The sequence below is a fragment of the Molothrus aeneus genome, chromosome 10 (genome assembly GCF_037042795.1).
Source record: "Molothrus aeneus isolate 106 chromosome 10, BPBGC_Maene_1.0, whole genome shotgun sequence".
Classification (NCBI taxonomy): Eukaryota; Metazoa; Chordata; class Aves; order Passeriformes; family Icteridae; genus Molothrus; species Molothrus aeneus.
The window spans coordinates 25,331,538-25,358,496 of record NC_089655.1 but is presented as its reverse complement, the minus strand read 5'-3'; the positions used below and the strand labels follow the sequence as shown (position 1 = coordinate 25,358,496).

Genomic DNA, 26,959 nt, shown 5'->3' with positions numbered 1-26,959 from the left:
TGGTGTAGCTGACAGAGGCTCAGCTCCTTGTTCACGAGGTTTCAAATAATGATAGCAGCTGTTGAAGTGTTTTGGTGGGAAGGTCTGATGGCCCATAAAGATGTAACATCACAATGAATACAGGAACAGGGTTGCTGCCTGGAGAATGTGGCCGTGTGCACTGAGCCATGAAGGACCTCTCATTCCTGGTTCTCTTTGACTTGTGTGGGTTCCTCAGGAGATTTGCCTGAGTAGGGGGACTCAAAATATAGAAACCTATCCTGTGTCATAAAGCAGTAAATTCACTTTCTTTTTAGATGGGATTGCAGAGAAAACTACTGACCTTATTTCTGGCCACAAGCATTTTCCATGTGACATTTCCTTGACTCAAATAATCTCTTGTGCGCAGCTCCAGAATGATTTTCACAGTGGTGATTATTGTCAAGGTGTAAATCCAGTAAACAGTCTGTATTGCTACTGTACAGTTTTCAGTTGGAATAAATTTTATTACACCAGTCCAGACTGGAACACGTGTGACTCATCTGCAGCCCCAGCTGGGCAAGGAATCCCTGTGAGGGCAGGAGTTGATTTGGGCAGGAACAGAGTCCTCAGAATGGTGATCTGGAGAATGCAGTAGTGACAGTGACTTTCTCATGTCTGTAACAACTCCTCTGTGAGTTCACCTGTCATTCTCCTAGGGCTTAAACCCACTCAAATTTCCCCTAACAGTTGAACTACATGTATTCTATTATCTGTCATAGTCTGTCACAGCTGCCGCCATGGAAGGGAACTGAGAATGAATGGTTTTTTCACATCTTTAATCCATTTTAAGATGTTTAGAATGGTTGGTGAAACCTGATCTTGTCAGTCTCCTGTGTAGCAAAATACAGCCTGGTTAAGTATAGCTCAAAATACCCCCCAGCAGTGGGGGGATCCCTGGTAATGCAGCTTGGTGGCAGGATTTTCTAGCCAGTGTGCAGTAGTGAACGTGATGCGATGGAAGGGAGTGATTGATGTTTTTAAGGATTGATGTTGAATTTCTTAAAATCGCTATGTAGAATCCCGGAACTCCATGGATATTTATGCACTTAGGTCTCTGCTTTTAAGGCTTAGGGCTCTGTACTTGTATTTAGTCTTGTTTCTGATGTTGTCTTTGAAGTTCTGTCTGAATTCTTATGATGCCAAGAAATGTTTTTCACTTTTTTTCACAGAGTGAGAAAGTCCTGTTTTGAATGTGGTTCTCAGGAATGGGGCCTGTGACAAATGCAGAGAGTTCATATTTGTCTTTCCGAGATCACTTTTCTGGAAATGACACAGACAAACAAAACTCCCCACCCCACTGTGGGAAAGGAGCTCTGACAGGTCTTGAAATCACAGAGCTTCAATTTAACATTTGTAACTACATTTGTGAGAGACCCAAATCTGAGTGTGTTGGGCTGCCTGACAGGAAAGAGAGACAAGATGAGCAAAATAATATCTTCAGAATCAGTCTGTTTCCCCAAGCACTGAGAAAGTGGAGCATGTTCTAACAGTCTTGTAATAGTTTTAATAATGCAGTTAGCATTCCTTCAGTTGCTCAAATTGCTTAGTTACCTGTCTGGGTGTTTTCATCCTTAACTGTTCTAGCAAATCCAACACCAAGTTCCTGCTCATCTAAAGGAGTTAAAGTACAGAATCTCTCTGGAATGAAAAAATTTATTCTGTGACTTGAATAACTGACAGTGACCTTGAGAGGAGCACACAGCTTCAAGCCTGCTTTTCCTTGTGACCCTGCTGCTGCTCTCTGGGGCAGCAGTTTGAGCCCCTCTGGCACAGGGTCTGTGCTTTTCCAGGCCAGAGTAGCTGCAGTGCAAAACCCCAGATCAGACAAACCCAGAGCCTGGTTAATCCAAGAGGCTGATGCATTCTGAGTGTGTGTAAAGGTGGTGCTGGAAGGGAAGAAGCCCTGAGGTACAGCCTTTGTCACACAGGAAGCCTTTGTATGGCTCCACATTTGTTATTTCCAGTCAAAAGTGAAATAACCTGTTTGATGGTCAGACCCTTCAGCTTCTCTTGTCTCAGCTGCTGCCAGGGCCCTGAGTTCCAGGAACCCAGTGGGAATGGCTCTGGCTGTGCCCAACAGAAGCCTGCATCAGTGGAGAGCAGAGTCTTTTGGGTGTTCTGCATTGTCTTCAGAAATCTGTAGCATCCCTGTTCTGTTGGTAGCTGACTGATCTCACCACAGCAGTGGTGATGCCATCGTGTTGCTTTATTTGGGTAAGAGAAAAGCATTTCCCCTCCTCCCTGCACCGCCCTGCCCCAGCTGTGTGTGTGTGTGCACAGCAGCCTTGCTCAGCACAAACTTGTGTTCTGTTTTCCTGAGGAGGGAAGCTGGGACACCTGTGAAGCAGGAGCTTCCATGCCCTTGGGTCTGTAATTCCCAATCACTCTGAGGGAAGTGTTCACTTGCTGGGGGTGCTGTGCTTGGCTCCAGCCCTTGTGGTGGCCACTGCTCTCCGTAGCTTCCATTGATCTTGGGGAAAACAGGAAAATCACATCTCTTTAGTTTGCAGGTTGGTATTTTGTAGTCTTCAGAGATGGTGGCCAGCTTGGGAGGGACAAGTGAGAACAGCAGAGCACACAGGGAAAAAGGACTGGAAATAAGCACATTACATCCCTTTACTGCTCTGTAAATGCAGGGTTCTAAAGACACATGGTGTTTCTTTAAAATGTCAGAAATAAAATGGGGCTTTTGGGGAGATTTTCAACCTTGGCTATCTGACAGATAACATCTTTAGAGTCAGGGGGTGTTTTGTTGTGTTTACTGTAATGTGTCAGTGTGATACAAGTCGCAGCCTGGAAACAGACAGGAGGGCTGGAAGAATGAGTGTGTGAATCCTGTGTGGTGAGTGGGCTGGAGCCTCTGTGGGTACACTGCTCCTCTTCCTCTTGCTTCACAAAACCAGTGAAGGATGATGTGCTTTGTGAGCAACTTTATCATAAGGTAAAATTTTGACTTGAGTATCAGCAATACAAAAACTGGGGACGTGAAATCTTTCTCTCTTTGGCTTCTAGCTTATATTTCATATGAGAACACTGTAAAGAAAGCAAATGTGTGCAAGTGACAGCAATGTGTGCGTTGGAAGCCCAAAGCACAGCTCATTTGGCTTTTCCTCCTGCAGGGCTGCAGGCTGTTGGGTCAGAGCAGCTCGTGGGCTGTGTGAGTGAGGTGGTTTCTCTGTCCTGCCCTGCACAGGCAGCCCCAAACGATGAGGCCATGGTGATGCTGCTCTGTGAGTGGGCTGTGAGCTGTAGGAGCTCTGGGAAGCACAGGACCATGGCTTTGTTCCATCTGTAATTTACATAGACAAGAGAACTCTCCTTTTGTATTCACAGTGGTCCTGGAAGTTGCTTTCTGATCAGTAAGCCAAAATGATTAAATAAAACACCTTAGAACTAACCAAACTAGTTAATAAGAAAAGCCTGTCATTCTAGAGTGAGTCTGGACTTGATGCAGAGGTAAGAGAGTCACACATGGTGGCCTCAGATGCAAATGCTGGGGATATTGTGTGCATTTGCGTATAGAAATGTGGTGAATCTGAAGTCCTGGATAAAAAGAAATGATGGGTACTTACACTTTTTATCTTCCTTTTACAATTCACTTGAATTTTCTGCAATAACATGCTGTTAGCTTTTCTCGTATTCATTGAGGCAGCAGCAGGGAGAGACAGTGGAACTTGGCAAGAAGAAGAAATTTATTTATGAAGCCTGCATGTGTGGTGTAAGCAGATACAATAATTTTTAATCAGTGCAGTTTAAAATCCCTTTTTGGAGTAAATAATGCCCTCTGAAATGCTTTTTGATTAATCTCGTCAAATCAGCTTTGCAGCTGCAGAACTGCTGTTTACTAATTTCTTCACTTGATAGCACCCAGTCCTTTAATATAGTAAATGCACAATATTTAACTTAGTAAAGGTGAGTCCAGGTGTCTTCCATAAATAATCCCAAGGTATATTTGAGTCTGAACGTGTATTCTCACGCGTTGCTGATGCCTGGTGGGTCAGCACTGTTCTTTGAGCTGTTGGTGAAGGCATTTCTGGAGGCTGGGTGTGCTCAGGGTGCTGTGTGAGCAGTCACACAGCCAGACGTGTTCCTTGCTGGTGTTTTCCTCCTGCCTGGGCTCACGGCTCATCAGAAGTGCTGCCAGCAGTGCTGCCACAGCTGCAGTCCCCCAGCAGCTGCCAGTGATGCAGGTGGGCTCTGCCCTGCTGCTGTTTCACGGGCAGGGCTGCAGCTCTGCCCTTGGCTCTGCTGCTGTTTCATGGACAGGGCTGCAGCTCTGCCCTTGGTTCTGCTGCTGTTTCATGGACAGGGCTGCAGCTCTGGCCTTGGCTCTGCTGCTGTTTCATGGACAGGGCTGCAGCTCTGCCCTTGGTTCTGCTGCTGTTTCATGGACAGGGCTGCAGCTCTGCCCTTGGCTCTGCTGCTGTTTCATGGACAGGGCTGCAGCTCTGCCCTTGGTTCTGCTGCTGTTTCATGGACAGGGCTGCAGCTCTGCCCTTGGTTCTGCTGCTGTTTCATGGACAGGGCTGCAGCTCTGGCCTTGGCTCTGCTGCTGTTTCATGGACAGGGCTGCAGCTCTGGCCTTGGTTCTGCTGCTGTTTCATGGACAGGGCTGCAGCTCTGCCCTTGGTTCTGCTGCTGTTTCATGGACAGGGCTGCAGCTCTGCCCTTGGCTCTGCTGCGTTGTCTCTGTGGCCGTGAGCGCCTTTGTCTCCTTGGGGGCTGCGAAGGCCTCAGTGAATTTCAGCCTGAAGGCTTTGGACAGGTGGTAGTAGAGCACGGGGTCGAGGCAGAGGTTCGAGACGGCGAAGAGCAGCGTGGCCTCCTTGGCCTTGAAGAGCGCCCGTCGCAGGGGGCAGCCGGCGCTGGCGCTGCCCTGGCTCAGCGTGTAGGGGATGCGCACGGCGTGGTAGGGCACGAAGCACAGCAGGTAGGCCCCTGTCACCAGCAGGATGTGCGCCAGCGCCTGCCGCGCGCGCCCGCTGTGCTCCCCGCGCCCGTGCCGGCGCAGCTGCCGCACCGCCAGGCAGTTGGAGATCAGAATCACCGCCGAGGAATTCAGGAATATTGCCGTGCAGATGAAGTTGGTGAACACGTGCCAGTCCCTCCCGAATTTAGTTTTGAAGTCGATGCACCCCACGCCCGGCCGCTCCTCGATGTGCTTGATGGGAATGGCCATGTTGGGCACGGTGATGAGCAGAACCATGGCCCACACCACCGCACACAGGGTCTTGGCAAAGCCAGGCTCCTGGACGCGGTAGATCTTGGAGCTGTGCATCAGCTGCAGGCAGCGATCCATGCTCACAAATCCCAGAAATATGATTGATAAATACATGTTCAGATAGATGAAGCAGGCCGTGACTTGGCAGTGGAATATTCTCAGATTCCAGGACGCAATTCCTAGGTCAACAATAATCTTCACTGGCAGTGTCAAAGTCAGCAGGAAATCTGCAGTGAGGAGGTTGATCAAGTAGATGCTCATGCACTTCTGTTTCTGGTCCTTCTGTGTGAATGCCCACAGTGCAAAACAGCTTCCAATAATTCCCATAAGAAAAATCAAGTAGTAAAAATAGGTAAAAGGTTCCATTTCTTCGTAGAGATGACATTCAGAAATGTTGCTTGGCATTGTAAACTCCTTGTGTGAGTTGGTTTTGCTGACAGGAGGTATCACAGACCTACAAAAGAACCAAGAGGACATCAATGACATCAGCCTTTCCTCAGCAACAGCAGCTATTCTCTTACAATTTTGATTAATTCTAAAAAAAATACAGTAAGGAAGAAATATTTTTCTCTCTCTTCATGATGCTTCCCAAATATTCAGGAGAGTTTTGTTCTCATGCTGGAAGAATTAGGAGTGTATTCGGATTTGTTTCTGAAAGAATACAGCCTTCTGAGCAGCATTTCCACTACAGCAGCTTTTCTGGCAGTGTTTGGTTCAGCATCCTCCTCCAGTCAGAATGCTAGAGAAAAGGGCTTGAATCTATTTAAGCATCTGGTTAATAATAATCATACTGAAACATCATAACCTTTGAGGGATTGAAGCTATGCCTGGAAAAAACAAAAGTAGTATTTGTAGCATCCCCTTTCTGTAAAAATGCATTGGGAGTTCTGAGGGAATGCACTGCCCAACCAATATACAGATATATCCGATGGGTGAGCAAATGATCCTCATCAGCCTTTAGGTTGCAAACTGCTCTCCATTCCTGCTTGAACAGAGAGCTTGTATTTTTATGAAGCCTTTAGGAAAAGCACATTTTGAAAGAAGCAGATAATAGGTAATTTTGCTCGTTTCTTTTGTAGGCTTCAGTAGAAAAGGAAAGTAGAAAATTTTGTTCCTAATTTAAGTAAATACCACTCAAAGACTGAGGGGTTTTTGTTTGTTTGTTGCACTGTGTCAGCCTGCTACAGAGGATGGCTGTGGGAAAGGCTGTTCTTTGAATTTCTTGGAACCAACACATTTATGCCTCGAGTAGCATCAGACTGCAACACTTCTATTTCTATATATTGCACAGAATACTTTATACAACATGAGAGAACTACTGCACACGTAATTTAATCTGTTAAATTGTATCCAGATTTGCATATTTTGTAAAGCAAAATGGTTGCAGATCCTCCAGTGGTTTAAGATGTTGGAGAAAGCAGTCTGGTCCTTGCAGCTGGCTCTGTGCAGGTGTCCCTGTGCTGAGAAGGGGTTGAAGTGGCTCTGGGTGGGGGCAGGCAGCGCTGCTGTGGCTGGGCTGAGGCTGCACGGCAGGGAGAGCCCAGCTTGCCCCTGTCCCTCGTGGGCAGGGACACCCAGCACACCCAGCCCTGGGGGCTGTGAGCAGTGCCAGGGCTGCTGCCCAGCCAGGGCCTTGCCAAAAGCTGAGCCCAACCTCTGGCAGCTGGATTTTGGGCTGTCCATCCATGGAGACCTAAACAGGCTGTACAGACAGGGACTGAGGCCACCTACCTGTGCTGGTGGCCAGGGCTGTCCTGAGCATGGTCTGCAGAGCTCTGGTGTCCCCGAGGGCTGCTCTCCTCCCGGGCTGGTGTGTGACCTGCTGCCCAGGCTGCTCTGCGGGCCCAGACGGGGCTGTGGTTTCCAGAGGGGCTGACTGACGCAGTTAAACCCGGCGTTCAAGCAGCTGAATCATGTGGGGATTACCCAGAAGAGCAGTGACAGAAAGAAATAAGCGCTCACGGAGCTGCCCCGAGCCCTCGCTTTCCTGTTCTGGGGGAGAGGTGCGTGGGGGCTGTATCTGTGTGGCATCAGTTCCTTTGCTTCTGTTTTCGTAAGTCTGGAACTCTCCTTCCCCCCTTCCCCACGTGTATCTCACATTTAAAATCCACCTGAAATCAGGACTTTGCAATGTTGCTGCTCCTCAAGGTTCTGGCGATCTCATGGTGTTTGTTTTAGAGTTACACCTTGCCTGGCAGATTTGAAGACACCTTGGGGTTCTGCTGATTGCAATGAACGTTCTAAATATTTGGATATTTTCCAAGGACTATTAAAGTAACATGGCATATTAGGGAAGTCAGGGAAATCTTTATTTTTTGTTTGGTTGGTTTGGGAAACTATGAGAAAAGCTCTGACCTGTGCTGGGGGTGAGGTGCTGACAGTAATACTGAAACTCCAGCTGGTGGCCCCGGGTTGTAATTGAGAATCCACAGGAATTTACAAACCCTGCACCAGAGCTGTGTGGAGGAACAGATGAAGAATGTCTGGTTCTAGGTTTAGTCATGAACTGAAAGTTCAGACCATATTTGTCAAAATGTTTGCAAAGCTTAATAATTGGAATGATCCCGTGTCCAGCTGCAAGCAAACATAGACTCATTTTGTAGTGTTCTGCTCAGGCAAAGCTGATTTCCTATACTTGTAGGGGTTTTTTAAGCCCAAACTGCAGCAGTGGCAGTTGTTTCTGTCTGTGTGTCTCTGTCAGTCTGCCCGTTTGTGCTGAGTCAGTTTACAGATCAGGGAACTTTTCCAGGTCTAAAAAGACAAAGTGATGGTTCAATGAACCTTTACTGTGTAATGGTCTGCCCTTCCTGCAGAAGTGTTACGGGAAGAGAGCAGATCTTGGAATGTGAGTAATTCCCCGAGTGTGGGAGCAGCTGGCTTGGGCTGTCTGACCCCAGCCTGATGTGCTGGGAAAGCACCGAATTTTTAAAAATTTTTCACCCTTAGATCTGTTTGGACTAAGACAAAAAGCAGTGGCAGAAAGGTATTTATATTCCTATAGCTTCTTTATTAAGTAAAATGAAGACATTCAGCTCCAGAGCCACTCTCAGAAAGCTTTAGTGGATACTTTAGGCCCTGGTATGTTTTTCCTGTACAATAATAAAATCAATTTTAAAAAAGCTGTTCTGAAAAATAAAATTATAACAGAGATTATATTTGTATAGAGCAGGTCGGTGGCTTTCAGCTGTTATCTTGGTACAGACAGAAATGCTTTACTGCTGTGTAAAAATCATGGGAAAGCCAGCAAACCATTCATTCTGGATTTCAATGTACCTGAGTTTTTACACAGCTGTATTTGTGTGCTCCCAGATGGCTCCGTGGTGTTCTTGCCTCTTGCTGCGGCAGCACTGAGGGAGTTGCTGCAGTTTGGTGTGGACATGTTTCTGTTCATGGAAATCCAGATAAGAAGATTGGAGTGGTTTTGGGTCTTTTGGATGGTCCTGTCAGAGACCCACGGCCTGGAGCTGCAGAATGTGCTGTTCCAGGCTCTCCTCTCTGTGTTTCTGAGATCCAGATGGGTGGTGTCACACCCCAATGCCATCAGGGCATCAGCTGGAACAGCACACAGTGAATGTGTTGGCACATGCAATACTGGGTTTAGGCAGAGAAGTAGCACCTGGCGTTTTGCTGAACCCCTCTCCTGCTTGTTGCTGGTTGTCATGTGCTCTGGTTCTTTGGGACATTTGTGTTCATGAATAACTTCCTGAAATGTGCATTATTGTGGAGACACGAACCTACACTACGTTTATGCTTTCCGGAAGCGTATTTGATCTTCTGGATTTAGAAATTTCAGCGTCACTTGAAGCTTTCAGCTTGAGATGCAGTTTTTGATACAGCTTTTCTCTAAAGGGGAGGCAGAGGAAAAAATAAATAATGGGGTCAAGGCAGACATTTGCTGCAGACAGCACCAGAGTGAACTCCTTGGCGTAGAACAGCGATTTTTGGGACTGGCAGGTGAACTGGGAGCTGGTCTGGCTCAAGGTGTATGGGGTCCTGCAGAGGTGGTAGGGCACAAAGCAAATGACAAACACGAACATGATGGTGAATATGTTCCGGCTGGTTTTTCTCTTGGCCGTGTCTGAGCTCCTCCGGAATTTTTTGTAAGAGCTGTATATTTTTTTGGATATAGAAGTGTAAAATATGATTAGCAGGAAAAAAACAATCCAGAAAATCCCTGTGCAAATGTAAGTTGTTGCTTTGTGCCACTGTCTGCCAAGCTCGCTTTTAAGACCTATACATTTTGTGGAGTAATTGTCCTTAGTGATTTCATTAGTTAAAATCATATTTGGAAATGACATAATCATTAGTAACAGCCATATGATTACGGAGACCACCTTGCTGTAGTTAACTGTGTGAACAAAGGAGGTGAACAAAGGCTTCACGATTTTGTAGTACCTGTCAAAGCCTATGAGGCCAAAGAAGGTGATCCCGATGTACATGTTCATGTAGAACACGACTGCAGAGTACCTGCACACGAACAGGCTGAGCTCGGCAGGTGCAATTCCTGAGTCAGCAAGGATTTTGAAAGGAAAGGTCAGGCTCATCAGGAGGTCGGCCACAGCGATGTTCTTGAGATAGACAATAAAGCTCTTGGTGCTGGACACGTAGAGGAAGACCCAGGCTGCCAGGGCGTTGAGCGAGAGCCCTGCGAGGAAGATGAGGCAGTAGAGCAGTGGGATGACCGTGGTGGTGATCACTGTGCTGTGGCTGCAGTTGTTTCCTGAGGAGCTGCTGCTGGAGTTGAGCATCTTGCAGTATCCTCATTCCTAGAAGCAGAAAAAGAGGGTCTGAGCAGGACAGGGTGGTGCTGGGCTTTCTGCTACCTGCTCTGAGCTTTCTGCCCTCACTTCCAAGCAAGCTCGGTGTGCCTCAGAAACAGCCACGTTCCACACCTCGGCATTCCCAGCACAGAAAGTGCCATCTCGCTTTCTGGTGATGTCCCGTGTTGTTGCTTTGAACAGAGGATGCATTTCCTTCTCTGTTTGACTTTAACCCGTTGCCTTCCAGCCCAGGGCTGCCCCTTTCCTGCAGGCATGAGCCCCCATGCTGTGAGATGGGACTGACCCATGGCAATCTGGTGACTCAGGGTTAAGGAGATGTGTTTTTTAAACATTAAATGTGGATTTTTAACATTGATTTGCCATGAAACATGAGGGATATGAATATTCCTGGTCAAAATGTTCTGTAAAAACTCCTGTTAGTCAAGGCTGTGGAGATACCCAGCTATGGCAATATATCCCAGTGCTCCCTTGCAAGGAACTTGCATGTGCAGCTGGCAGAGTTCACTTTAAAATTCCAGCAGCCCAGCAGTGTGTCTGTGTTAGTTTGTAATGTGAGAGTTTGAGCTGGCTTCTCAAGTCAGTCAGATTTACATTTTCAAGAATCTCCAAGAAGAAATCACATCTGTTGTCTGCTTTTCTTTGCCAGAATGTTTGTGTGGGTGGATTATCCTCTGTGGGGAGGGCAGAACAAATATAGATATAATTATAATGCTGCTGTGTTTGGCAAGTGAAACCCTGGGCAACTGGAAAATATGTGCCTTGGAGCTGGGAAAAAACCCACCTTGTCTTTTAGAAAATAACAAATTTCCTTTTATCCCCATTCTGAGTCAGTAGCTGATGTCCCTGTGGAGTAGGTTGGAGCCTGAATGCAACCTTGCAATAGCTAGAAATTGACATTTTTTCTCAAATAGGTGAAATGGTCTCCTTTGGTGTGCTTGTTTTCTGTACCTCTTGCAGATGGTGTGAAGGCTGATCAGCTTAGGTGTGTTCTGGAGCATGGGGTGGGTGTGTTACCCTGAGCACACCCAGAGCCTGCACTGAACCTCGTCCTGCTCATTATCCTGACAGAGCAGCAGCTCTCCTCCTTTGTCATCAAGGCATTTGGTTTTGTTTGGCTGGGGTTCTAAATGATAAAGATGGTTTGGAGAGTAGGTATTACCCTACCACATGTACAGGTGTGTTAGAGCTGGGAGGTTATGAGGGTAGAGCTTGGGGTGATGCTGCTGAAATCGGAAGCATCTTTTGGAAAGGCACTAATAGCAAATGGCATTTTAATTTAAATAGTAACACACTGTATTTAGGAACTGTTCTCTCCTGCTGTGTTCCTGTTCCCTTTCTCCCTCCAGGCTGTCTCAGCAGGACCCTCTCTCTGCACGTGGTGGGTTAAGAACTCGCTCCTTCTCTGCAGGGTTTTCTACAGCCAAGAACCTCCAGGTGGGTCTTTCTGTGCTTGGACTTGGGGGTAGGTATTAAATTGTTTAGACGTTCATGAAGTGTGAGGCATCATACAACAAAGGATTATTTCAGAACTGTATGAGTAGAGATGTGGACATCAGATCTTTGTGACATCCACTGTGTCTGTGCAGCCCAGGGGACACCCTAGACAAGTTTTACATCTGATACCAGCAGACTGACCAACTGGCTGCCACTGAGAGGGGCCACAGGCCAGGCTCTGTCCATCTTTCCCTGCCATTGGCACGTCCTTACCTCCCCTCAGCTGCCTGCTGCGGGGCTTTGCTGAGGGTCTGGAGCACTGTCCGTCCCCAGGCACGGGGCTCTGCTCTTGCTGGGACAGCTGTGGGAGAGACAGACACAGCCCTGTGTCCTGGCAGAGCACACCTGCGCTGCTGAGGGGCACAGCACAGCACTGAGCAGTGCTCAGACGTGGCTTCAGGTCCCTCAGGAGAGCTTCAGACAGGGCTGGGGACAGACACGGAGCAGCCATGCTCAAGCTAAAGCCTGTCACTGCCTGGGAAAGGCAGGAGGCTCCTGTGTCCCCTGCTGAGCATCACAGCTCAGTGCTCTTGGCCAGTTTTATCTGTTCTTTGTGTCACCTTGTCACACTCTGCTCCTTTTGGAGGGTCTTGTCCTGCTGCTGTCATTAGTTCAGCACTGACAGCGAACGCTGTCACCTTCCTGCCTGTTCCCTCTGTCACTTGGGGGCCCAGGGTGGCTCCTGCAGTGGCTGCTGGGTGGCAAAGGGAACATGCTAGCATTTAGGAGTCAGTGCCATTTGGGAGGGTGGCACACAGCCTTTTGTACTCAAGCAGCTGTTCTTGTTTGAATGCTTGGGCCAGCGTAAAGTACATTGATTCTGTGTGAATAATGTCAGCTAGTTGTGCAAAACCAGCAAACTTAATTCACCATATGACCAAGATGGATTGGGTAAAATATAAAAAAGTTCTGAACTTTCTCAGTGTGTAAATCGTGTTGTCTTGGCACAACACACCAAAGGGAAGCTGCATAAACCATTAGAAGTGCTCTGTCTCTTCTGAGGTCAGTCTTGTGCTGTCCCCTGTGACTCTTCCACAGTAGCATTAAGGCAATTCTTGACTTCTGTGACATGACTGTCAAGTTTCAAAGTTCACCCTGCTTTACTAAACATAAGAATAATATTTATAAGTTGTTTTTTAATTTATTTACCCTGGCTTTACCAGAGGTTGTGTTGTTCCAAGTACACATTTTAGCTACTTATGGAAATGAATGCAGCTGTTTAATAAATATGTAATAGAGTTACTGGGTCAGGAACTGGTGACAGTGGTCACTATTGCCAGAAGTCTTTTTGAATTGCAAAATGGAGGTAATCAGGGGAGGCTATCAGGCTGGATGGCACCTCTGATGTTAGGAGGAAGCTGGAGGAGGAAGAGGCACAACACACACCACAGCCATTGCAAGTTGTGCTGAGTGTGCTAAAAGAAGAACCTTATTTTAAGCTTTTCTCTCTAATGTGGTAGGAATGTTGGTGCTGGTGGAACTTGTAGTGCTGTCCACGCTGTGTGATGCGGTGGGAAAGCTGCTGTGGGTGTCCCTGTGGGGCAGGAGGGGGTGAGGCTCAGGGGCTGGGGGAGCCTCCTCCCCAAACACCAGGACACCTCCCGGCCTCAGGGCGGTCAGGGCTGCTCTGAGCCTCCTCTGTGTCCCCAGAGAGGAGCCCAGCCTGGGGGTGTGTGCCAGGGGGAGACACGCAGGGCTCTGGCCAGGAATTGCCGCTCTGCTCTGGAGGGCACTGCTCACAGTGACTGTGGGGATATGTTGGTGCATTGGACTCGTTGAGAGTTTGCCAAGAGACTAAAATTTTGTTATTTACTGTTCTTATTATGACATTTGTCATAGGGCAATGTCTGGGCTTTAATACTTAGGAGAATAAAAGTATGCAAAATAATGGGATATTTTAGCCTCTGGAAATGGCATGTTGGGTGGTAGCTGTTCTTGTTTTGTGTAGAATGTAGTGGAGGAAAACGGGATGAATGCTGGAATTAGGATGGCAGAAAGAATAGGTGGCATTCCTGCTGCAGGAGGCAGTGAGGGAGGGGATGTGCCGTGGTGAACGTGGGATGAGTTAGGAGGGCAGAAGAAAGAGGCGGCGTTCCCATTGCAGCTAGGGAGGATCTGCTGTGGGTCAGGCAGGGCCCCTCCTCCGGCAGGGCTGAGGGCAGCGGGGCAGGGCTGAGGGCAGCAGGGCTCAGGGCAGCCGGGCAGGGCTCAGGGCAGCCGGGCAGGGCTGAGGGCAGGGCTCAGTGCAGCAGGGCAGGGCTCAGTGCAGCAGGGCAGGGCTCAGGGCAGGGCTCAGTGCAGCAGGGCAGGGCTCAGTGCAGCAGGGCAGGGCTCAGTGCAGCAGGGCAGGGCTCAGTGCAGCCGGGCAGGGCTCAGTGCAGGGCTGCAGGCAGCAGGGCAGGGCTCAGTGCAGCTGGGCAGGGCTCAGTGCAGCTGGGCAGGGCTCAGTGCAGCAGGGCAGGGCTCAGTGCAGGGCTCAGTGCAGGGCTGCAGGCAGCAGGGCAGGGCTCAGGGCAGCAGTGCAGGGCTCAGGGCAGCAGTGCAGGGCTCAGTGCAGCTGGGCAGGGCTCAGGGCAGGGCTGCAGGCAGCAGGGCAGGGCTCAGTGCAGCAGTGCAGGGCTCAGTGCAGGGCTGCAGGCAGTGGGGCAGGGCTCAGTGCAGCAGGGCAGGGCTCAGTGCAGGGCTCAGTGCAGCAGGGCAGGGCTCAGTGCAGCAGGGCAGGGCTCAGTGCAGGGCTCAGTGCAGCAGGGCAGGGCTCAGTGCAGCAGGGCAGGGCTCAGTGCAGCAGTAACCAGTGCTGTGTCTCGCCCTTGCCCTCCAGCTCCTGCTGTCTGGCCCCTCAGGTGTGCTGTGCAAGGACAGAGGACACAGAGCCGTGCCTCTCCTCAGCTGCTCCCTGTGGCAGGGGCTGAGGACAGAGTGTGTCCTGTGGTGTGGCCCTGGTGACACGGGGTGTGCTCTGTCTGCACTGCTGGCAGAAATGGGAAGGACAGGTGGGGCTGCCTCTGTCCACGTTAGCAGGACATCCCCCTTGTGATCCCAGAAGGCCAAATCCGGGATGCTGTGGTGAGGAGGGGCAGTGGGTGACCACAGTGTTGCATCAGGGAGATCAACACTGTTATGGCATCGGTGATGTTCCCCTGGCGCCTGCAGAGCTGCTGGTGCTCTGAAGGACACGGGGAGGGAGCCAGCAGGTGCACACAGAGGGGGAGATAAGGTTCTGTATTTCCATTACAGCCACGGCTCCCCTGGGTGCAGTGTCAGGACACCTCAAGGGCAGAACTGTCCTTCTGTCTGGCAAAAACCGCCAGTGACTGTTTCATTTCTTCTTCCTGTCCAGCAGTCTCTGTGCTCTTTGGTATCTGAAATTCAACAGCTTTGTCTTCCTCATCAGCTAAATTTTTCATTCTCTTTTTATTTCTGATTTTTAGACAAGAGTATGCATTATTCTGAGCACGCTTTTAACCTTAAAAGATTTTAGACTGTGATGTATTTGTGCAAACCCTGATACTTGGAAACTTGGGCAATGCTTTGAGCTCTTCACGCACAGCATAATTTTCAGGTCTAATTCAAATACTCAGTTTTTTAAATTAAGTCTCAAAATTCCCCCACTGAGATCCTTCCTATCTCACATCAATTATCATACTGGAATTAGGGAGTGGTGGATGAGAGGAAATGTTAGGTCAGGTAAGAGTAGCTTAAAAAGTTAACAATAATAACAATAATAATTACAATAGATTGTAATGAAGGAAAATAACAAGGAGAGAGATAAACCCCAAGAAAAACAAGTGGGTCAGCTTTCCTGGCATGCCCTCCTGCACTGGCAGGGCATGAGAAGCTGCACCTGACTTGGTGCAAGCCCTGCTCATCAACAGCTAAATCATCAGGGTTCATCAGAGAACCATCGCTCTCATCCCAAACCCAAACACATTTCTGTACCAGCTACTGGGAGAAAATTAACTCTATCCCAGCTAAAACCAGAGCCCTGGGTCAGTAAAACATTTTAATGATTATTAGTTGCATTGTCCTAAAACTGGGTTTTTTAAAGTAGTAAAATGTGGCTCAGAAAGTTTTTCCCTTTAATATTACATTTTAATGGTAGTATTTGTCATTCAAATATTTTATTTTAAATTCTATTTTCTGATGATTTAAGCTATGTTTTTCATATAGTTATATGTTCTCAGTCATAAATTAAAACAAAACTAGTTGCTTAAGAAAAATATCTTTTTAAGGCAGACAAGAAGAATCCTTGCCTGCAGGTTCTCTGTCTGCTGGCACAGCTGGAGTCTGCTCCATAGCTGAAACAGTCGTTTCTGTAGTTAGTTAGTTAAAGCTGCTCGTTTGTGTTATTAGTTGTTAGTGGTTTGCAGAACGCGCGGATGCTCGCCTTATTTGCCAATTTAAAAAGTAAAATTGCGGTGGCAGTTACTTAAAAATACCCGAGGGTGCTGGAGAGCGTTTGCAGGGGACAGGAGCGGGTGATGGAGGCAGCGACTCACCTGGGCAGCAGCACGGGATGGCTGCGCGGTCCCTGCAGCGCTGCGCCGCTCGGACAGCCGGGGCGCGGGGCTGGGCGGGATCGCTCCGGGAGCCGCTCCGGGGACGGATCGGTCCGGGAGCCGCTGCCGGGGATGGATCGGTCCGGGGATGGATCGGTCCGGGAGCCGCTGCCGGGGATGGATCGGTCCGGGGATGGATCGGTCCGGGAGCCGCTCCGGGGATGGATCGGTCCGGGGATGGATCGGTCCGGGAGCCGCTCCGGGGATGGATCGGTCCGGGGATGGATCGGTCCGGGAGCCTCTGCCGGGGACGGATCGGTCCGGGAGCCGCTCCGGGGATGGATCGGTCCGGGAGCCTCTGCCGGGGATGGATCGGTCCGGGAGCCGCTGCCGGGGATGGATCGGTCCGGGAGCCGCTCCGGGGGTGGATCGGTCCGGGGATGGATCGGTCCGGGAGCCGCTGCCGGGGATGGATCGGTCCGGGAGCCGCTCCGGGGGTGGATCGATCGGGGAGCCGCTCCGGGGATGGATCGATCCGGGGATGGATCGGTCCGGGAGCCGCTCCAGGGGTGGATCGGTCCGGGAGCCTCTGCCGGGGGTGGATCGGTCCGGGGACGGATCGGTCCGGGAGCCGCTGCCGGGGATGGATCGGTCCGGGAGCCGCTGCGGGGATGGATCGGTCCGGGGATGGATCGGTCCGGGAGCCGCTGCCGGGGATGGATCGGTCCGGGAGCCGCTCCGGGGGTGGATCGGTCCGGGGATGGATCGGTCCGGGAGCCGCTGCCGGGGATGGATCGGTCCGGGAGCCGCTCCGGGGGTGGATCGATCGGGGAGCCGCTCCGGGGGTGGATCGGTCCGGGAGCCGCTGCCGGGGATGGATCGATCGGGGAGCCGCTGCCGGGGACGGATCGGCCCGGGAGCCGCTCCGGGGAGCCGGTCCCGGTCCTGCCGCGCGGAGCCGCTCCCGGGCAGCCGCAGCCGCTCCTGCCCGCCCGCCGTGCCCGCGCCCCGCCGCTGCCCCCAGCGCAGCCCTGCGAGGATTCCGGAGCAAAAGGGGAAGGGCTGGCGAGCCGGGCCGTGCCCCTGCCCCTGGGCCGTGCCCCTGCCCCTGGGCCGTGCCCCTCTCTGGCCGTGGCCCGGCTCCCAGCCCGCAGCTGTCCCGGCTGCAGAGCAGCGCCCGGCGGCTTTCGGGACAGACGCAAGTGCAGCTGGCACAGCTGCCAGAGGGCTGGACTGCCGGGCTGGAGTTTGCTTTTCCTAAGCTGTTCCCAGGGCTGGCTGCGACCTTTGCTGTGACGCATCCTGCCCCGAGAGCCGCGGCTCTGTGCTTGGGAGGTTTGAACCGGAGCCATGGGCTGGGAGATGGACTCTGGGGATACGTGATGGATCTTTGGTGTTTGGCTGTTTCCTTTCTCTTCTTTTTTGTGCTATTCTTTTCTTTTAAGCTTAAACACCTACCGGGCTTCCTCCCTTCCTGTTCCTCCCAAAAATTTTCTGTGAGGCTTTGAAATCAAGCACAGAATTAGTGGAAATGTATGGTAATAGAAGAGCTAATATCTTCTCTGTGGAAGTAGGAAAGGAGTATATTCTGAGAGAGAGCTGAGGTTCGGGGAGATAGATAAATCGAGGTTTAAATGTTTGTTTAAACACTGTGAAATATGTACATTGTGTACCTTAGAACAAGTAAACATTTAGTGCAGGACTTGAGCTCTGCTTGACAGTGTGTCACCTAAACCCTAGAGAAAATACCCAATTCCTCATGGACTTTGCTTCGCCTTTTCTTCTGAGGGTTTATCTGTGTAGAAGGAGGGCCCAAAGGCACAGGGAAACACATGTACCTTCTCCCTGAGTGTTGCTGCCATATCCACATCCTTTACATGGGGCCACTGTGAGCTACCCTGAACCTCCAGTCCCTTCCTTCCCCAGATTTCACTGAACATCTCTCAGTGCAATAAGGGGGTATCTTGAGAGGCAGAATTGTCTGCACATTCTTGCCAGTACTCTTGTTCCTCTCTCCATCCTGAGACTCACAGCCCAAAGCTGTAGAGGTCAATCCATGGCTTTGGGCTTGGGTTTGGGTGTTGGTTTCAGTGACAATTTTGTACTTTCCCCATGGATCGGGCAGAACAAATGGGGCACGAGGCTTCTCAGGGCTCCCCAGAAGACACCAGGCAGCCAAGCTTTTCTCTCTTTCCATGCACCCTGTGGTCATTTCTTGAAGCAGGGATGGGAGGAGTGAATCAGATAAGGCTTTGGTTTAAAAGCCATGGGCTCTCTAAGATAGAGGGGAGCATGGGAAGCCCCAAAGGAGAGGAGGTACAGTGTAAGATGCCAGTCTGTGATGGATTAGATGTTGCAGCACAGATAATTTTTTGCAGTGAGAAGTAAGCAGTTGTCCAGGGCAGAGGATTAAGGGCTTAAGGAGAGGGTGGGGTGCCTGAGCTCTGTGTACAGCTTCACCCCATTGGAATGGCTCTGGGCAGCAGGGCAAACCCAGGGATTGCTCTGTTGTACAAACATGGGGATTTTTCCAACATGCCAGCCAAACCCAATGTTTAAGGATCTCAAGATGTGGCTGCTGTTTCTCAAGGGTTAGAAAGTAGGCAGTGAGCGTGGTCACTAGAAAGCCCTGTACTTTGCCATGCACTTTAGGTGGCTGAAGAACAAACTGATAATGTATTTTACCTTTAGCCATACAAGTCTGCTTCTTCCCCCCAAATCCAAAATTCCCAGCTGCTGTTTGTGTTATTGAGAGAAGCTGTTAACACTTTGCCTGAGCTGAGGGCCTGAGAAGGGAGTCCTTTTGCGGGATCCTGGTGATGGGTTTGTGTCCCAGAGAGGGGAGAGCACTGCTGGCGTGTCCCAGCAGGACTGGGGCTGGTTTGGTTCCTCTCCTGGCTGCTGCAGCAGTGCAGGGAGGGTGGCAGCTCTGCAGGCCTTGCTGGCAGGATGGGGCTGATGGGTCCTGCCTCAAGGTCTAAATGCAGGATCTTAGAGCACCAAGCCTTTGCCATGGGGAGGGGGTGTCTGTGACCAGGGTCTCACCTGTGCCCTCCCCAGCCCTGCAGACAGAGCTGCCAGTGCTTCCAGCCCTGCTGAGCACGGAATCATGCGCATCCTGGCGAATCAGTGGCCAGCTCTGGGAATTGCTAAAAGCAGGATGAACAAAACAAAGGTTTTTTAGGATAATCCCCCCAGAAGCCAGCTAATTACAAAAGTATTGCAGGACTTCTAGCTGTGTTTTTGCCCGTTAAATCTGCCAGCAAATGTTTTCTGCTCAGTTTTGTTTGGGTAATGGGTGGGTGCCTTCTGAGCCCTTACAAGGATTTGTCTGGAGCTCCCTCATCCCTCCCTGAGCCTGTGCCCACATTCAGGTGGCACCACTGCTGCTCCCAGGCTGATGTTTGGCCTTAGGGGGTGGCAGGAGAGGGGTGCTGAGGGAGGGGACTGTGCTGGACTGAACTAGAAAATGCTTCATGCGGGATTTGATCAAGTAATTTTCCTTACTTAGTCAAAGCAGGCTTTCCTGCAGATGGTTCTCCTGTCCTTCAGCCACAGCCAGCAGTTTTTCTAGTTGCACACTTGCACTTCAAAGACCATTGACATAATTTTTGTAATTTTTCCTGTGTCTCTTTCTCAAAGGACAATTGTGTTTAAAGTACCTCATTTTCTGACTTCAGAATCATGCATTCTACATCTGTAGCCTTTCCAGGAAATGGGGATATTTTGATTTCCTTTAGTGTGAAAGATAAACTCTCCTCAAAAACTGCACAAATAACTCCTTTATCTTTTCCACATTTTTCTTTCCCTTTTTTTTTTAACCTTCTACTGCCTTTTTCTCCTCCTTCCACCATTTCTGGTCACAAGGTTAATATCTGGTCACAAGTGTCTTGATCACAAGCCTAATATCTGGGTCAGCACTGGGCATAGACGAGGACAGAAATCTCATCAAATGGTGAAATGGTGTCTCTTCTGGGCAGGTGAGGAGGACAAACCCATCCGTCTGTCCCTGCAGTGTTGTGCTGGATTCTCATGCCCCAGTTGGATGTAAAATTGGGGTACCTTTAATGCCTCAGTAACCCCTGATGTGTGAGGTTCTGTGGGTGGGACTGCAGTCAAACCTTCCGGTGTCTGTGGGTGCCTTTGGCAGGACATCTGTGTAGGTAGGGGTGGGTTGGGTTTACAGAGCATTTCTGGTTAACACAGACCACAGGACCTCCATCCGGCCCGGTGCCTGCACCACGGGCTCCGTGGCGTGTGGAGTTTTGCATTTTCTTCACTGCTTTATACTTCCAACCCTGGCCTCCGTGGCATGTTGAGTTTTGCATTTTCTTCACTGTTTTTTGCCTCCAGCCCTGACCAAGCTGGGTGAACCTGTCATGGCCACTCTGCTTGTCAGTGCTTTCCCACTGCTTCATCCACCTCGACAGTGGTGGGTGCCAATGCAAGGACAGATTTTTAGAAATTTGGGTGGGTTTAATTTCCTTTTTTAGGATTCCTGTGAAGCTGCACTGGTGGAAAGTCACAGGAAAGGTCATTAGTAGAAAAAGCACAGAAGCAGAGTGCAAAATAAATGTGATGACAAAAGTCCTGCAGCAGTAGTGATCTGGGGCTGGCTCTGAGTACAGGCTCAAATCTCATTTCTGCCACAATAATGCCCTGGCATGGAGACCTCTGCCTTGGCTATTCAATCAGAATATGAAAGATATAATTGCATTTGAGTTACAAACACTGTAATGCAAATCTTCCTGAATGTAAAAAATCCCAAATGTTAATGAATTGTTCAGGAATTGCTCCTTGCATTCTTGGGTCAGATCTGCTGTTGTAGTTCCACCAGAAAACTGTGTTTCCTCTTAAAAATGGGACTCTGGGACTGCAGAGCCACAGTTTATATCCATGTCTGCCCTGATGTGGCTCTCTGAAAGGGCTGTCACAGGTCAGAGACTTTCCACACAACTTCCTTGTGGCTTTTTCTTTCAAGATGAACTCTTAGAGACCAAAATTCCATGTCAAATCTGGATAAATTAAATATAGTTATCTGGTATTTGGAGATTGGGATGTTGTTGTACAATTCATATTTAGCCCTGGGAAAATACTTCACAAAGAGCATCTTCAAAGAGCTGTCATGCACGTGAGTGTGCACAAGGCAGTGACCAGATTATCACAGATACACCCTGGCAGGCAGAGCAGCCTGCTCTGGGGTGGTTCTGCAGTGCTGCCTGCATGCGGGGCTCAGGCTGCAATCAGGGCTCAGGCTGCATGCGGGGCTCAGGCTGCAGAGCTGTCTGCAATCAGGGCTCAGGCTGCATGTGGGCCTCAGGCTGCAGAGCTGGCTGCAATCAGGGCTCAGGCTGCATGTGGGCCTCAGGCTGCAGAGCTGGCTGCAATCAGGGCTCAGGCTGCAATCAGGGCTCAGGCTGCATGTGGGCCTCAGGCTGCAGAGCTGCCTGCAATCAGGGCTCAGGCTGCAGAGCTGGCTGCAATCAGGGCTCAGGCTGCAATCAGGGCTCAGGCTGCATGTGGGCCTCAGGCTGCAGAGCTGGCTGCAATCAGGGCTCAGGCTGCAATCAGGGCTCAGGCTGCATGTGGGCCTCAGGCTGCAGTGCTGCCTGCAATCAGGGCTCAGGCTGCAGTGCTGCCTGCATGCGGGGCTCAGGCTGCAGAGCTGCCTGCATGTGGGCCTCAGGCTGCAATCAGGGCTCAGGCTGCATGTGGGCCTCAGGCTGCAGTGCTGTCTGCATGCGGGGTTCAGGCTGCAATCAGGGCTCAGGCTGCATGCGGGGCTCAGGCTGCAGAGCTGCCTGCATGTGGGCCTCAGGCTGCATGCAGGGGCTGCTCCTGCCTGGCCTGTGTGCTGGGGCTGCATGGCTGTGCCTTCCCTTCCCACATTTCACGTGGATTTCACTTCTGGGACCCTTCCCAGAAACTGCTGATTGCTTCATGCCTGTGGTCCCTGCATAGGGGGCATCTTCAGGCTGAGCTTTGGAGGGCACCATCCCATCACCTGAGTGTGGCTGCTTTGGGCAACAGATTTTTTAGTGGAAAGCTCTTATGAGGGATCAGCAGTGGTGTCTCTCTAGGAGGAAACACCATGAAAATCTGTCCTTCAGTTAAAAATTCGTGGGTAATGAGAAAGGTGGTGTGTGTGCATCCTGTCGAGAGGGCACACAGCACACTGGGGGATGCAGGCTCCCCTCTGGCTGTGTTTGCAGCCATCCCTGCGCTGCACCAGCAGCTCCACCCTGTGCCAGGGCCGACCCCAGCCCTGGTCTGCCTCCTCAGCTGCCTTCAGTTCCTCTGGCTGGGGACCGACAGGGACAGTGCCCCTCAAGTGGCTCTTTGGGCTTTGCTGGGCTTGTGTGGGAAATCCACCATCACCTGGGAAAAGGTCATTGTGGATTTAACGGAGCAATCATCAGGCACAATTTAACAAGCCATAAACCCTCGGCGATTTACACTTGTGAAAAGGAGACCAGAAGCACTCAGCCTTGATTTGCTTCAACCATATAAGACCTGAGAGGACAGTCTTTGGTTAGGAACGTCAGTTCTGTGTGCCGATCTTCCAGTCCTAAATGCTATCACTCAATTTCATCTGGTGCTTGTCAGAATTTAAGCTATGCAACCCAGTCCCCAGACTGGCTCTCTTAATATGGTTTTGTATGTGCATGGACTGCTTAGGGTGCAAGATGGCAGATTTGGTCCCAGAACTTGTCTCCCGTGTGTGAACAGTTTTCTACGAAGCTGATTGGGAAACAGGGTTAATCTGTGGTATTTTAGCTATTTTAAGTATTTTTATTTAAAGTAGGATAAGTAGCCAAAGTATTCTGACTTCCTTTCCAGAAATGTTCTCTCCTGATCATGTAAGTGGTTTCATAATACTTGCATTAATCCAAATATTATCATACTTACATTTAAACTTCTTAATTATTCATAAACCAAAATCTAAACCTAAACCAATAGTGTTAAAAAAAAAATAGAAGAAAGAAACTGCTCTTTCAGTGGAAAGCTTTATGAAAGATGTTCTCATGCAGAACTTAATCTTGAGTGGTGCATTTTGGGGATTTTCTTGTCAAGGATTTTCTTGATTTTTTTTTTTTTTTTTGGTGTATTAGAAGGGAAGCGGTTCTGAGTGTCAGCGCTGGCCGATGGACTGTTGCCATCTCCTGCCGGTGCAGCTGCACTGCAGCCGGGGCTGGCTGCAAGCACCGGCTGCTCAGGGCTCTGCACGCTCCTGCTGCTCCAGCCTGCCTTTGCCAGCTCGGTCGGTTTTTGTCCCAGCAGTTTTTGCTCTAAACAAACCTGCTTTAATCCCCAGTGAGTCCAGGACAGACAGACTGACCCACGTGGACATCGCAGGGTGCAGAGGGCTCAGTGCGGGCACTGGGTGAGGGACACGGAGCCCTGGGGCTGGTGGCACAGAGCTGGGTGGCACCAGAGCCCTGCCCTGCCCTGGGTACGCCGAGGATCCCACGGGGCCCGTGCCACCTCCTGCCCTCCCTTCCCCTGCGGCCTTCTGCCAGACCTGAGGAAGCTGATTCCTCCCAGTGGGTCTGCTCAAGGCCAGAGGGTCCATCCCGGCTGCAGCCTCCTGGCCCAGGGCTGCTTTCTGAGCCGAGACAGCCTCCTGATGGCCCCCAAACCAGCCAACCCCAACCAGCCAAGCTGCCCACCCACCAAAACACCCCCAGCCCCACGGAGTGAGCCTGATCCCTGCAGGGATGGAATTTGAGGTGGATGGTGGTGAGCTGGCACAGAAAAGCTGAACGTGTCTGCACATCCCTTAATGAGCTTCTGTGGTCAGACACTTAGAGACATTTTATTTACATGATATACAAGCACCCTCGCAGGTCAGCACAGTCTCTGGGGTGCCTTCAGACGTCGGTGTACTCGTGGTAGATGCGCACCTCTGACCTCCTGACGCTCTGCAGGGACCTGATGCTCTCACTCCTGGTTCTCATGTTGGATTTCCTGAACAGCCTTCGAGAGAATGATCGACACATGAAAAAATAAATGATGGGATCCAGACAGACGTTGCATGCGGACAGGAACAGGGTCATTTCCTTACAATAATACAAGATTCTATGTGCAGAGTCATCTAAAATTTTGTCCAGATGACTAAAAGTGAAGGGTATTCGGCACAAATGGTAGGGCAAAAAGCAGGTGAAAAACACAGCCACGACAACCCTTATACTCTGGTTGTGCTTCCTCTTCCGGCTGGAGGAGCTGATGAACTGTTTGCTGGATTTGTAGATGTACCTGGAGATGGCAATGTAGCAGCCTATCAGCACTATCAGCACCACCACAAACATGCAGGTGTTGATGTAGATGACGGCCGAGTGCCACTTGACTCCCAGGGGAGACTTCAGCTTCAGGCAGTCGTCCACGTTCCGCCTGGTGGGGTAGCCGTTGGTGAGGATCAGGTTTGGCAGCGCCAGGAACGCCATCACCACCCAGACGCAGGCTGACAGCACCTTGGTGAAGGTGATGCTGTACATCCTGGAGTCCCCAAAGGGCTTCACCACCTTCAGGTAGCGGTCGATGCTGATGAGGCCCAGGAAGACGATGGTGGTGTACATGTTGGCGTAGAACAGCACGGTGCTGTAGCGGCACAGGAAGGAGTTGAAGTGCCACGGCCCCAGCCGCGAGTCCTGGATGATCTTGAACGGGAACGTCAGCGTCATGAGCAGGTCTGCCACCACAATGTTCTTGAGATAAAAGATGAAGCTGGTCTTGTTCCTGATGTGGAAGAAGATCCAGACGGCCAGGCCGTTGAGCAGGAGGCTGGCCAGGAAGATGAGGAGGTAGAGCACGGGCAGCACGATGGTGGTGAACTCGTCCCGCGCCGCCGAGCTGCCGTTGGGCCAGCTGCTGTTCTCGGGGCTGGGGCGGCTGTCTGCGGGAGAGGGAGACTGTGGTAAGGCTTCACGGTGCTTTACAGGTGGGGCCAGGTGAGGGGAACAACGGCAAAGCTTCACGGTGCTTTAGAGGTGGGACCAGGCAAGGGAGACAATGGTAAAGCTTCATGGTGCTTTACAGGTGGGGCCAAGTGAGGGAAACAATAGTAAAGCTTCATGGTGCTTTATGAGTGGGGCCAGGCAAGGGAGACAACAGGTAAAGCTTCATGGTGCTTTATGGGTGGGCCAGGTGAGGGAAACAACAGGCAAAGCTTCATGGTGCTTTATGGGTGGGCCAGGTGAGGGAAACAACAGGTAAAGCTTCACGGTGCTTTATGGGTGGGGCCAGGTGAGGGAAACAACAGGCAAAGCTTCATGGTGTTTTACGGTTGAGGCCAGGTGAGGGGAACAATGGTAAAGCTTCACGGTGCTTTATGGGTGGGCCAAGTGAGGGAAACAACAGGTTTCAAGTGAGAGAAACAACAGGTAAAGCTTCATGGTGCTTTACAGACTTGGCCACTTTGGAACTGCCCTCTATGGGCAGTCTGAGGCTGCTGGGTGAACCATAAATCAGAGCTGCAAGTAGTCAGCTCTTGGCTTTCTTGACAGAGTGTGACTTGTGAGCTGAGATGTTTGTCATGGGACAGGGCTCTGGAGAGACTCCGCAGGCCTATCAAAACGTGAATTTAAACTTGGTTTACTTAAATGTACTTAAAAGTCACAGTCTTTGGGGGATTTTAAGATTTCATATGTAAATGTTTGTGAAAAACTTATAAACTGTGCCATAAAATGTCAGTATGTTTTGTTTCATGTTGTTTATGCTCTGGCCTTGTCTGGTGAGGCAAAGCAGGCTGGCTGTGGGGCAGGCTGGGCAGTGCTCACACAGCCTGTGCTGCAATGACCGATTTCTTTCAAATGTTGGTAGGAACTGACAGTAATAAAATAAACACTTATCAATCTCTTGTATTTCCAGTGTTATTTTACCTGGCAGTTTTCCATAGGACAAATTGTACCCCATCCTTTGCACTGCTGTAGGTTTCCAGCTGAAATGCTCCTCAGGAGTCCCACTGACAGCCGTGGATCCCGGATGCAGCAGGGCCTGTGCCAGGATGATGTTCTGGGGAAAAAAATCCAAATTAAAACCAAAGGAAGATAGAAGAGCCCAACTTCTTCTCCCTGCATGGAGGGGAGCCCTGTGAAAGGAGCTGCCTCTGGAGTTCCCAGTGAGGGGCTGGCTGAGGTTCTGGTGTCAGGGCTTCATTGCCCTCTTCTTGCTCATTTCAGTGACAGGTGACCGTGAGTAGATATTGGTTTTCTTAAATCATCACTCACTTCTTGAAGTGAAAAAGTTTTATCAGTAATGATGAGATACATGTGTATAACTTAATGGTATATTCCCCAAATTGGGGTGGAAATGAAAAGTTCCTGTTCCTTTTTCATAGAAACTGGCACACAAGGAACACTAAAACCTGCAGAAACTCAGTAATGCCATATGGCATCACAATGTTTGATACTGTTAAAAGGGATTTTGCCAATACCAGTTTGCAATGCTGTGCTCCAAATTGCTCTTTCCTCAATCAGTATGCAAATGCAGTAACTTTTCTGGGATTTGTTTTTTGCTTACAAGTTTTGATAGGAAAACTGGCAAAATGGTTAAAATCTCACCAATTTCACAAGACCTGACTGCTCTCATGGGAATGAAGAGAGGATGGGATTCCTGCAGCCCTTTTGCAGATCAAAACCTGTTTTAGGTGCCATCCCCATGTAGGAACTGTATTGTGTGGCACTAGATGGCACCAAAGCAAGTAATGGTGGGTGAAAGCATCAGTAAAAAACTTTAATTTTTGGGTATTTCAACCTTTTTATCAGTCTGGCTTCTTGGCTGGCACTGTTTGCTCTGACAGTGACAAGACTGTCAAAGGTGTTGCAGGAATTTTGTTTTCTGTGTCTGAGCAGCAGTAATCCATCATTGCTGTAGTTGTAGTAGTGCATCCATTGCTGTTGTTGAGGATTTGCAGCTCTCTTTTCTGCCCAGGAGGCAGAGATCAA

At 50.1% G+C, this 26,959-nt stretch overlaps 3 protein-coding genes across 3 annotated transcripts; all 3 read right to left on the bottom strand.

The window, feature by feature from the left end:
- Positions 1-3,732: 3,732 nt before the first annotated feature.
- On the bottom strand, positions 3,733-7,410 carry GPR171 (G protein-coupled receptor 171). The gene is made up of 2 exons (XM_066556814.1): positions 6,974-7,410; positions 3,733-5,696 (listed from the first exon to the last, which is right to left on the bottom strand). Exon 2 carries the CDS (start codon positions 5,645-5,647, stop codon positions 4,622-4,624), a length of 1,026 nt encoding a protein of 341 aa, XP_066412911.1. The 5' UTR covers positions 5,648-5,696; positions 6,974-7,410; the 3' UTR covers positions 3,733-4,621.
- Positions 7,411-8,228: 818 nt separating this feature from the next.
- On the bottom strand, positions 8,229-16,121 carry P2RY14 (purinergic receptor P2Y14). The gene is made up of 2 exons (XM_066556786.1): positions 16,017-16,121; positions 8,229-10,008 (listed from the first exon to the last, which is right to left on the bottom strand). The coding sequence occupies exon 2, from the start codon at positions 9,988-9,990 to the stop codon at positions 8,977-8,979; it is 1,014 nt and encodes a 337-aa protein (XP_066412883.1). The 5' UTR covers positions 9,991-10,008; positions 16,017-16,121; the 3' UTR covers positions 8,229-8,976.
- Positions 16,122-23,887: 7,766 nt separating this feature from the next.
- On the bottom strand, positions 23,888-25,928 carry GPR87 (G protein-coupled receptor 87). Its single transcript, XM_066556854.1, has 2 exons — positions 25,895-25,928; positions 23,888-24,909 (listed from the first exon to the last, which is right to left on the bottom strand). Exons 1-2 carry the CDS (start codon positions 25,926-25,928, stop codon positions 23,888-23,890), a joined length of 1,056 nt encoding a protein of 351 aa, XP_066412951.1.
- Between the last annotated feature and the right edge of the window lie 1,031 nt (positions 25,929-26,959).